Source organism: Engystomops pustulosus, chromosome 6, assembly GCF_040894005.1.
Source record: "Engystomops pustulosus chromosome 6, aEngPut4.maternal, whole genome shotgun sequence".
Classification (NCBI taxonomy): domain Eukaryota; kingdom Metazoa; phylum Chordata; class Amphibia; order Anura; family Leptodactylidae; genus Engystomops; species Engystomops pustulosus.
In genome coordinates, this window is record NC_092416.1 from 184,535,696 (window position 1) to 184,547,975 (window position 12,280).

A 12,280-nucleotide genomic window follows, 5' to 3' on the forward strand; every position below is an offset into this window, starting at 1 on the left:
CACCGCCCAAGAGCTATTACAGGGCATCACGGCGCAGACTGATCTGTGGCTGGCACCGCTGAACCTGAAGCCAGGCATGGTTGCGTGTGACAACGGCCGTAACCTGGTGGTGGCTCTGCAACTCGGCAGACTGACACATGTGCCATGCCTGGCCCATGTGTTAAATCTCATAGTTCAGCGTTTTCTCAAGACATACCCCAATCTGTCTGATTTGCTCACGAAGGTGCGCAGCATCTGTGCGCATTTCAGGAAGTCCAGCACAGATGCTGCCACTCTCAGGGCAGCGCAGCGCCGCCTGCAACTGCCCGCTCACCGAGTGTTGTGCGACGTGCCCACGAGGTGGAATTCAACATTAACCATGTTATCCAGAGTTTACAAGCAGCACAGCCAGATGTCAACTTCCACCAGAACTGGTAGTCAGGTCAGTCAGCTTCCTCAAGTCTACAATGAGGAGTGGACGTGGATGTCTGATATCTGTCAGGTGCTGAGTAACTTTGAGGAGTCAACACAGATGGTCAGTGGCGATGCCGCCATCATTAGCCTCACCATCCCGCTGCTTGGCCTGTTGAAAAACTCTCTGGTCAGCATGAAGTCGGAAGCTTTGCGCTCGTCACAAGAGACGGGGGAAGAAGATTCCCTTGTTAATAGCCAAAGCACCTTCAGGTCTGTTTCTCAGCGCATATCGGAGGAGGTGGAGGAGGAAGAGGAGGAGAATGTTGGCGAGACAGCAGAGGGGACCATTGTTCAGTCCTTCACTGTTCAGCGTGTATGGGCAGAAGAAGAGGAGTTGGAGGAGGAGGAAATGGAGAGTCAGGCCAGTGAGGGGAGTGAATTCTTGCGCGTTGGGACTCTGGCGCATATGGCAGATTTCATGCTAGGCTGCCTATCCCGTGACCCTCGCGTTCAAAGAATTTATTACAGCACCGATTACTGGGTATTCACTCTCCTGGACCCACGGTACAAGCAAAATCTTTCCACTCTCATCACTGTAGAGGAAAGGAGTGTGAGAATGCATGAATACCAGCAGGCCCTGGTGCACAAGCTGAAACAGTATTTCCCTTCTGACAGCGCTAGCGGCAGAGGGCGTACTTCTGCGGGACAAGTAGCGAGGGAGAGTAGGCGAGCAGGCAGCTTGTCCAGCACTGGCAGGGGTACGCTTTACAAGGCCTTTGCCAGTTTTATGTCACACCAGCAAGACACTGTCACCTGTCCCCAGTCTCGGCAGAGTTGGGCTGATCTTTACAGAAAGATGGTGAGGGAGTACCATACCATCGTCCTAAATGATCACACAGCTCCCTACAACTACTGGGTTTCAAAGCTGGACATGTGGCACGAACTGGCGCTGTACGCCTTGGAGGTTCTCGCCTGCCCTGCCGCTAGCGTGTTGTCCGAGCGGGTTTTCAGTGCAGCTGGTGGCGTCCTCACCGATAAGCGTACACGCCTGTCGACTGACAGCGCTGACAGGCTGACGCTTATCAAGATGAATAAAGCCTGGAATTCTCCGGAATTTCATTCTCCACCAGGTGAAAGAAGCTCAACCTGAATAATGTATGCACTCCTCCTCCTCATTGTCCTCCTTCTCCTCCTCTTTGTACACTAAAGCAGAGAAAATTTTTTGCCAGGGCCAACTGGCTCTAGCTATAGTACTCTATGTATTTAAATTTTTTGGAGGGCCACCTACCTGCTCCTCTGGTTTGAAAACTTTTTTGGACTGCCACATACAGGCACTCAATTTATTAAATTTTTCTGGAGGACCACCTACCTGCTCCTCTGGTTTGAAAACTTTTTTGGACTGCCACATACAGGCACTATCCAAATTAAATTGTCTCCATAGCAGCCTCCACATGTCGTCTTTTTAGCTGGCTCCACACGTTGTCTCCATTGCTACCTCCACACATCATCGCCATAGCTGCCTCCATACATGGTCTCCTTATCAAACGAACTGTGTCAGGCAGAATTTTGGGTTGTTTTCATGGCTTCCACATCAAACTTGTTAACTTTGTCGCCACCCTGCTGTGTAATCCACAAAATATACTGGCAAACTTTTATCATTTACCGATATTATTTCAGCGCTTCTTGCGCATCTGTTTACATTCCCCTCACCCGCCATAACCCAAACTTATAAGAACGCTACTACACTTGATGTTATACAAAAGGTTCTTAGAAGTGCTGTTTGGGGAGTAGCCTAGAGACAGGGGCTTGGATTGGCGAAAGCTCGCCTGGCTGCGCAGCGCCAGCTCCATCCCAAGATCCAACTAACATAGTTTTAACTGCAGCACCTTTAATCTACTACTAGTTCACTGCCTCCATACATGGTCCCCTTATCAAAAGAGCTGTGTCAGGCAGAATTTTCAGGTGTTTCACCAGATACATAGTGGAACTCGGCCCATCTGTCGCCGCCATGCTGGAGACCTGAAGTTGCAATCATAGCAGCGCAATATGGATGCCCCATACTGTCGTGAAAATGATAATTTTTTCAAAGTAAACGCTTCTGGCCCCCAGGCCCATTTTGGGTGGGGAGGAGCCGAGAGACAGGGGCTTATACAGGCGAAAGCTCACCTGGCAGCGGACCTCCAGCTCCATCCCAAGATTAGGCAGCCTCAGAGGCATCCATGCATGCTGCCCCTGCTGTTTCCTGTCCATTTCGCCTCCACGATCCTCCACAGCGTCCACCAATGTCTCCATGTGCAACTTTCAACTGCCTATACCCCAGACGCTGGAGCACGAGAGGATATGCAGCACATCATCCCCTTATCAAACGAGCTGTGTCAGGCAGAATTTTCAGGTGTTTCACCAGATACATAGTGGAACTCGGCCCATCTGTCACCGCCGTGCTGGCGACCTGAAGTTGCAATCATAGCAGCGCAATATGGATGCCCCATACTGTCGCTCTTAATCATGGAACCATTTCCGAAAAACAATTAAAAATAGAACCACTATGCTATTCCATTATTCCTAGGTGAAATATTCAAACGACCCCGCCTGCTTTGAAAATTATAATTTTTTCAAAGTAAACACTTCTGGCCCCCAGGCCCATTTTGGGTGGGGAGGAGCCGAGAGACAGAGGCTTGGACAGGCGAAAGCTCACCTGGCAGCGGACCGCCAGCTCCATCCCAAGATTAGGCAGCCTCAGAGGCATCCATGCATGCTGCCCCTGCTGTTTCCTGTCCATTTCGCCTCCACAATCCTCCACAGCGTCCACCAATGTCTCCATGTGCAACTTTCAACTGCCTATACCCCAGACGCTGGAGCACGAGAGGATATGCAGCACATCATCCCCTTATCAAACGAGCTGTGTCAGGCAGAATTTTCAGATACATAGTTGAACTCGGCCCATCTGTCGCCACCATGCTGGCGACCTGAAGTTGCAATCATAGCAGCGCAATATGGATACCCCGTACTGTCGCTCTTAATCATGAAAGTCGTCTCCATGGCTGCCTCCACATGTCGTCCCCTTATCAAACGAGCTGTGTCAGGCGCATTTTTCGGGTGTTTCACCAGATACGTTATGGAACTTGGTCACTATGTCGCCACCATGCTGTGTTATCGACTAAATATACCGTCAACCTTTTGTTCACAGAGGAAATCATTTCAGCGCTTCTTGCTCACCCTCCTTTGGTTCCTCTCTGCCACCCATTGGTTTGAAGCCTGAGTCCATTTGGGGTGTGTCGCCATGCCACTCTCTCTCCTGCCGCTGCTGCCGCTGCCCCTGCATGCCGTCTTCTATAGTGTCAGGGTCAATTATTGGATGTTTTAGATGCTATCTAGCCTCATTCGGTCACTCTGTCATGGCCATGCTGTTGCCCATAATTTTGGCATAATGGTGCGATTAAGCAGCCTCAGAGGCATCCATGCATGCTGCCCCTGCTGTTTCCTGTCCATTTCCGTGGTGTTTCCATCCTTTTCTGAGGTTCCCAGGTGTTTGGCCAAGCTTCCCTGTGCAGAGCCTTGGTCCCCTTTAAAAATGCTCGAGTCTCCCATTGACTTCAATGGGGCTCGTTATTCGAGACGAGCACTTGAGCATCGGGAAAAGTTCGGCTCGAATAACGAGTACCCGAGCATTTTAGTGCTCGCTCATCTCTAGCGGCAACGTCTGGGCCTGCTTCTTCAAGAAGACGTCAAAAAAGTCCTTATAGCAAGCGGGAAGACCCTCCAAGGGCTTGAGAGTCACAGAAGAAACCAAGACTGGTACTGGATGAGGTATCTCCACACAGTGAGACTGGCAATCAGGACCCCACTGAAGGATCTCCCACATCTTCCACTTAAGAACGGGTGCATGGAGCTGCAACCATGGTAGACCCAACAGGATGCAGGGCGTGGACCATGGTAGAAAATAAAAAGACAGTGGGGCAGATTTACTTACCCGGCCCATTCGCGATCCAGCGGCGCCTTCTCTGCGGTGGATTCGGGTCTTCCGGCGATTCACTAAGGCAGTTCCTCCGCCGTCCACCAGATGTCGCTGCTGCACTGAAGATCATCGGAACGCACAGGATTACACCGAGCCGGGCTGAGTGACCCGAGCGACACATTTTTTTTAAAAATGCAGCGATTTTTCTGAATCCGTCGGGTTTACGGTCGGCCACGCCCCCACGATTTCCGTCGGGTGCATGCCAGCGCCGATGCGCCACAATCCGATCGCGTGCGCCAAAATCCCGGGGCAATTCAGGTAAAATCAGCGCAAATCGGAAATATTTGGGTAACATGTCGGAAAAAACGCGAATCGGGTCCTTAGTAAATGACCCCCTGTCTCTCCTTGTGCAGCACACCGACCTGCAAGGACAAAGGCTTGATGCAGTACTGGACCGGGTCAGAGAGGATTTTGCCACTGACAGAGGAGATGACTAAGGGCTTCTAGAGGCAAACCACGGGGATGTGATCCCGGGAGACCAGAGCGGCATCCAGGAAGTTCCCTGCAGAACCGGAGTCCAAGACGGCTTCCCAGTTTCCCAGACGCTGGGGACGGATAGGGCAAGACCCAAGGAAGTTTCCCTGACGTCTTCCGATATGCTCCTGGGAATAGAGTCTGGCTCTGTCTACCTCCATAGGCTCCTCTACAGATGGAAGACCGGAGGCAGGAGCGGCCATTGGAAAGCAGGAGCCAGGTGAGGAAGGCGTCGTGGGCCGGCTTGGGGTTGCTTCAGGCGTAACTCTTCGGCATGCTCCCTAAACCACATGTCAATCCGGGTGGCCAGGGTGATGAGACCACTCAGGGTAGACGGCAGATCACGGGCGGCCAGAGCGTATTTAACGTGAGAGGAGAGTCCCTTTTTAAAAGCTGCGGACAGGGCCGTGTTTTTCCAGGAGAGTTCCAAGGCTAGGGTATAGAAGTAGACAGCATATTCTCCCACGGAAGTGTTCCCCTGGCGCAGATTCCACAGCGCAGTCAGCCGAGGAGGTTCGTGCAGGTTCTTTAAACACGGACCGGAGCTCCACCAGAAATGTCGTGAGAGTAGCCGTGACCGGGTCGTCTCTGTCCCAAACAGGAGTAGCCCAGGCCAGGTCTTTCCCGGAGAGGAGACTGACGATGAATGCCACCTTGGATCGCTCTGTGACAAATTGAGATGGCATGACTTCAGCACTGGGTTACATAGACATGGGTTGGGCATAGACAGCCGTAGCCTAGGTTCAGCGGCAGGAAGACAGGTTGGGGTAGCAGCAGCTGCGGGAGCAGTCTCTGGAACCTGTTGCGGATGTTGAGCGGCTAGCAGCTGTTGCAGCATGGCGGTGACCTGTCCTAGCTGGTCGTGTTAAGCGACAACCGGCGGGATTGCTGGACCACAATAGTGGCAAAATTGGGCCGACCGGGAAGCAGAACCTCGGCCCCAGATCATACTGTCAGGATTCGGGATGAGTGGATCCTCTGGACCACCGCGGGAGGTGGTACTAGCCGACACCTGGGACCGGAATCTAAGTGGCACCTGGTCTTCACCAGAGCCTGCTGCAAAGCAAAATGGTCTTGAGGTAGGGTACCACCAGGTCATTCTACAGGTGCGACTAGGCCACGGTGGCAGCCGAGGTCGAGGTACCTTAACAGAAGACAGTCTCGTGTCGGGTGCAGGCACAAGTTCAGGGCAGGCGGCAGAGATGCAAGGTCATGTCCAATCCGGGGTCAGCAACGGGAGGTCCAGGCAGATGGGAAAGGAAACACAAGCAACAGGAAGGAACTCTGGTAACACAGGAACACGGAGGGACTCTGGTAACACAGGAACATGGCAACACAGGAACACACTGGAACGCAGGAATACTCAGGAATGTCGAAAAATCTTTTGAAGCTGGCGCGCGCGCCTTTAGGACTTCGGTACGCTCGTGCTTCCAAAAAGGCAGAAAATTCTAACTTGGGGTCAAAATAAAAAACTGTCTGGTTCCCCTGGACTTTATTACTGATCTGCCAATATAATCTAGAAGTTCTAGTGCTTGGGTGGCAGATGATCAGTTCTCTACGACGGCCTAATTTTTTTTTATAATTGTATTTTTATTATCATTTTTCAAAAAAGATACGAGAGTAAGACGAAGTTTGTCCCATGGAATATTAAAAATTGCACTTTCCATTGGGATAACAAGAGGATACAAACCTAAGCCTAACAGTATAATTATTACTGTAAAAGAGAACATAGGAGGGCACTGCACTTAGACAGACATTTGCACGTTTCTGGCAAAAGACTGCGCTTTGCACAAAAAGAAAAAGTGTTGCAGGGGTATCTATCCGTATATATGCTGGGGTGGTGCTCTAGCTTGAGCAAAGCAATAGTGGCGTCAAAACAAATGTTCGTAAGAAGAGAAAAAGCTGGCACTCACCCAATTAAAACTTCAAGGCTTTATTTCATCACGATAAAAAAGGCATCGTTGCGGGAGGGAAGAAGCATGTACAGCAGAAGCCCACAAAAAGGCGACGGTCCGTTTCGCGCTGTAACAGCGCTTAATCCTGCCCAGGATTAAGCGCTGTTACAGCGCGAAACGGATAGCTTTAATATTATGTTCCCATAATATTAAAGCTATACAGAAGCCATTAAAAATATACCCAACAGGCCCAAGTCCCGCAAGATATTGCATTTCTACAGGTCTCTGTCTAAAAATCTGTGGGTAGATTCAAACTGCAATATCTTTCTCCTACATTGGAGGCACCTGGAGGACGTAGAAAAGGACAAAAAAAACAGACAGAGGGAAGCCATTCATACTTACAATAACAACAAATAACATTTCAAAAGGGGGTATCCATATCACTCTCTCGCCCGCTCTTCTACCCAGAAGTGATCCCATTGCTCACATGTTTTATCAAACAATGAAATGCAATTATTCAGGCAGGCAGTCAGGGATTCCATTCTGCGAGTTTCCCTTACCCTGGAGAGTAGGTCCATTCGAGAAGGAAGGGGCTTGTCTTTCCCAGAATTGCAGCCGTGAGTATGTGTAAACCCAGTTTATTAGCTGTCTTGGCCATGGGCTGAGGGGAGACATTCAACAGGTAAAATAAAGGAGAGAGTGGAATATCCTCCGCTACCACCGCCTGGAGGAGAGTCTTCACCTCCTGCCAAAAAGGCTGTATGAATGGACATGTCCAGAAGATGTGTTGGAGAGTCCTCTGCTTTACCACTGTGTGGCTTCTCCCCTGTGTGACTTCTCAGATGTCTAACAAGACCTGATTTCTGGGCAAAACATTTCCCACATTCTGAACATGAAAATGGTTTCTCTCCCATGTGAGTTCTCTGATGTACAACAAGAGTTTCAGTGTAGGAGAAACATTTTCCACATTCTGAACATGAATACGGCTTCTCCCCTGTGTGAATTCTCAGATGTTTGTTAAGATGAGATTTTAGCCCAAAACCTTTTCCACATTCTGAACATGAAAATGGTTTTTCTCCCGTGTGAGTTCTCTGATGTCTAACAAGAGTTTCAGTGTAGGAGAAACATTTCCCACATTCTGAACATGAATATGGCTTCTCCCCTGTGTGAATTCTCAGATGTTTGTTAAGATGAGATTTTAGCCTAAAACCTTTTCCACATTCTGAGCATGAAAATGGTTTTTCTCCTGTGTGATACATTCGATGAATAAGGAGCTCATTATTCTGAGTAAAACCTTTCCCACATTCTGAACATGAATACGGCTTCTCCCCTGTGTGAATGATCTGATGGCTAACAAGATTTCTCATGGTTGGAAAACATTTCCCACATTCTGTACATGAAAATGGCTTTTCCCCTGTGTGAATTCTCAGATGTTTGTTAAGATGTGATTTCTGCCTAAAACATTTCTCACATTCTGAACATGAAAATGGTTTTTCCCCTGTGTGAATTCTCAGATGTTTGTTAAGATGAGATTTTAGCCTAAAACCTTTTCCACATTCTGAACATGAAAATGGCTTCTCTCCTGTGTGGTTCATTTGATGAATAAGGAGCTCATTATTTTGAGTAAAACCTTTCCCACATTCTGAACATGAATACGGCTTCTCCCCGGTGTGAATGCTCTGATGGCTAACAAGATTTCTCATGGTTGGAAAACATTTCCCACATTCTGTACATGAATACGGCTTCTCCCCTGTGTGAATTCTCTGATGTCTAACAAAGCTTCCGAAGTGTAGAAAACATTTCCCACATTCTGAACATGAAAATGGCTTTTCCCCTGTGTGAATTCTCAGATGTTTGGTAAGATCTGATTTCTGCCCAAAACCTTTTCCACATTCTGAACATGAAAATGGTTTTTCTCCTGTGTGGATCATTTGATGAATAAGGAGCTCATTATTTCGAGTAAAACATTTCCCACATTCTGAACATGAATACGGCTTCTCCCCGGTGTGAATGATCTCATGTCTAGCAAGATGTGATTTGTGGTAAAAACCTTTTCCACATTCTGAACATGAAAATCGCTTCTCCCCCGTGTGAATTCTCTGATGTTTACTAAGACTTGATTTTAGGGTAAAACTTTTCCCACATTCTGAACATATAAATAGCAGTTTCCCTGTATGACTTATGATAATGTTCTTTGCAGTTCCTGATGATTCTGTAGATGGAACCAATTTAATAGGATCAGGCATATAAGGTTCCTCTGCTTCAGATTCTGATATCATATGTTCCTCTGAGCTCTTGGTACAGTCATCTGCAAAAAATGAACATTGGCTGTGAGAAAACTCTTTCCTGCTTACCATAAGGTTCTGATTATTACTGATGTAACATCTCAGCCTCTTCCTCCGAGGTCCTGGTGAGCAGTATTCCTGACCCTCATAGCTCCCACCTTCCAGCTTTTCTTAGTCTATGTCTCCATGTTCTGTATTGTGTTATCACTCGTCTCTGCTTTATCTAGTGGTTACTACTCACCTGGGCAGTTACCCGTAGAAATCTCCTCCTTACATCGCTCATCGCCCCTCACATATGTCTCTGGAGAAGTAATATTCTTCACGTCTTCACCCTAATACAAGAAAAAGGGTGAAAAATTGGAAAAGTCACTAGACATGAAGAAGGTTCTTTTTAACCCCCAACTTGGACACTATAAAATCTGTCCTCCACTCAGGGCAGATGAATCTGTGACCCTGTATACCCTTTTACTAAATGTCTTGAGAGGCCTAAGAATCTCACTAGGGATTGCTCCACCAGATCTACAAAAGGAAACATCCAAAATTTCAATTTCAAAATAAAACAAAAACGAAGAATAAAGAAAACTCGTCATTTGGAGTGCAAAGAGAATATCACGGGTGCTCCTACGACCCATGTCCCAGGTTGCAGGTGCACCAACGTGCCTCCCTGTGCCCCCTCACAGGGTTCACTTACCTCGCCGTGCTCCAGCGATGGTCTTCTCACTGCAGCACGCACCCGCCTCCTAGAGCTTGTGTGCCGGCCGTCTGAAATGTAAAGGGCCAGTGCACCACTAATTGGCGCTGGCCATCTGATCTATAAATAGGCAACTTATGCTCCGCCGGATCTTTGTGCCCTTATACCATTGAGAAAGCATTCCCTTACTGTCTGTGCAGTACCCGTTGTGAACTCCTACTATGTTCCTGACATTGATTCTTTGCCGCCAGTCTTGACCTTCCGCTCCTTCCCGACTCCGATCCTGTCCTGATCTTTCGCCTGACAACAACTGTTGACTCTGTACCTCGCCTTGGCTGCCACTGTTAGCAAGTCGCGCCTGTGAAGTGACCTGGTGGTATCCCACCACAGCAAGTATAACCCGCTTTGTGACGGGTTCTGGTGAAAACCAGGTGTCACTTAGATCCTGCTCCCAGGTGTCGGCTAGCGACATCGCTCGCAGGGTCTACTACCCCAACCCGGACAGTAAGATCCGGCCATGGATCCCACCAAGGTTCCCTTGCCAAAACTGGTTGACCTCACTTTCCCATCTCACCGCCATCATGCAGCAGTTTCTGATCACCCAGCAGCATCCTGTTCCTACGGCACCATCTGATACAGCTACTCTGCCTTCTACTGGACCCCATGCAGTCCAAATATGACAGAGACACCAAGTGGTGCAGGGGCTTCATCACCCAGTGCTCACTGCACATTGAGCTGATGCCACCGCAGTTCCCCACGGAGGGGCTTAAGGTGGCATTTGTGGTCAGTCTACTCTCCGGGAAAGCCCTGGCATGGGCCACCCCCCTCTGGGATAGGAACAACCCGGTCGTTGCCAACATCACCGCGTTCCTCACGGAATTCCGGGCCGTCTTTGAGGAACCAGCCCAGGCATCATCTGCTGAGACCACCTATTGAAGGAGGACCTGCAGAAGGGGTTTATAGGCAGGTCCTCTTCTCCTGCCGATGCAGGGTTCTTTTTTGTGGCCAAAAAGGATGGCTCACTCCGTCCATGCATAGACTATTGTGGCCTTAACCCTACACTCAAGAGTCGATACCCATTGCTTTTGATCACAGAACTTTTCGACTGCCTACGTGGACCCAAAGACTTTACCAAACTAGACCTACATGGGGCATATAACCTCATCCATATCTGGGAAGGCGATGAGTGGAAGACCGCCTTCAATACTCCTAATGGGCATTTTGAGTATCACATCACGCCGTTTGGACTCTAATGTACCAGCTGTATTCTAGGAGTTCATCAACAACATTTTCAGAGATTTGCTATATACTGTGTTGTGATCTACCTGAACGATATCCTAGTGTTCTCTGCAGACCTTGAGTCCCATCAGATTCAGGAACGACAAGTTCTCAGGCGCCTAAGCACCAAACTCGAGAAGTGTCAGTTTCATCAGAAGAGTCTTCCATTCCTCGGTTACCTCATCTCTGACAAAGGACTACAGATGGATCCTATCAAGTTATCTGCAGTACTTCAGTGGCCTTGCCCAGTAGGACTTTGTGCTATCCAGAGATTCCTGGGCTTCGCTAATTACTATCGGCAGTTGATTACGCATTTCTCCTCCCTCATGTCTCCCATTGTGGCACTGACAAAGAGAAACGCCAATCCTAAGCTGTGGCCTGCGGCGGCTGAAGAAGCTTTCTCCAAACTGAACTCTGCCTTTGCCTCTGCTCCTGTTCTCAACCAGCCCGATACTGAGAAACAGTTCCTGCTCAAGGTTGGCGCCTCCTCGGTTGGTGCTGGAGCTGTTCTCACCCAGAAAGGGCTCAAAGGTTGAACCCTCACGTGCGGCTTCTTCTCTAAGACCTGCAGAGATGAACTACTTTATTGGTGATCGGGAGCTTCTGGCCATAAAACTTGCTTTGGAAGAGTGCCATTATCTTCTGGAGGGAGCTCTTCATCCAGTCAGTATCTATACTGATCACAAAAACCTCCTGTACCTCCAGACTGCTTAGTGTCTCAATCCACGACAGGCTCGCTGGTCCCTCTTCTTCTCCCGTTTAAATTTTTTGATACATTTCCGTCCTGCAGAGAAGAATGTTAAGGCCGATGCCCTCTCCCGTGCCACTGACGTAATTGGGGAAGAACCCGTTCCTAGACACATTGTTCCTCCTGAACGTTGTTTGTTGTTGCTCCTGTGGACCTACGGCAGCTTCCTCCTGGCAAGACCTATGTCCGATCCGCTCTACGGAGGAGGATATTAACTTGGGGACATTGCTCTAGTGTGGCTGGGCACCCTGGTGTGAAGACATCTGTCGCTCTCATATCTCGTTTCTACTGGTGGCAAGATCTTTGTGTGCCCCTAACAAGTTGTCACTTCTCAAGCCAGCAGGTCTGCTCCTGCTGTTGATGATACCCAGTTGCCCATGGACTCACATAGCCATGTACTTTATTATGGATCTCACATCTTCTTCCAGTAATACAATCATTTGGGTGGTAAGAGATCGTTTTTCTAAGGTGTCCTTTATTCCTCTGCCTGGTCTACCTTCG

The 12,280-nt window shown here is 48.9% G+C and overlaps 1 protein-coding gene across 5 annotated transcripts in view; it reads right to left on the reverse strand.

Annotated features, from left to right (window-relative positions):
• Positions 1 to 6,799: 6,799 nt before the first annotated feature.
• The window catches only part of LOC140065391 (uncharacterized), a 59,617-nt gene continuing 54,136 nt past the window's right edge, over positions 6,800 to 12,280 (reverse strand). For 4 of the 5 annotated variants that reach the window (XM_072112997.1, XM_072112996.1, XM_072112994.1 and 1 more), the window contains exons 4-5: positions 9,304 to 9,394; positions 6,800 to 9,085 (exon numbers count right to left, since the gene is read on the reverse strand). In XM_072112997.1, coding sequence (XP_071969098.1) covers positions 7,419 to 9,085; positions 9,304 to 9,394 — 1,758 coding nt within the window. In that variant the 3' untranslated portion in view covers positions 6,800 to 7,418. The remainder of the gene's footprint in view (positions 9,086 to 9,303; positions 9,395 to 12,280) is intronic. The other variant, XM_072112999.1, reaches the window with a different exon arrangement.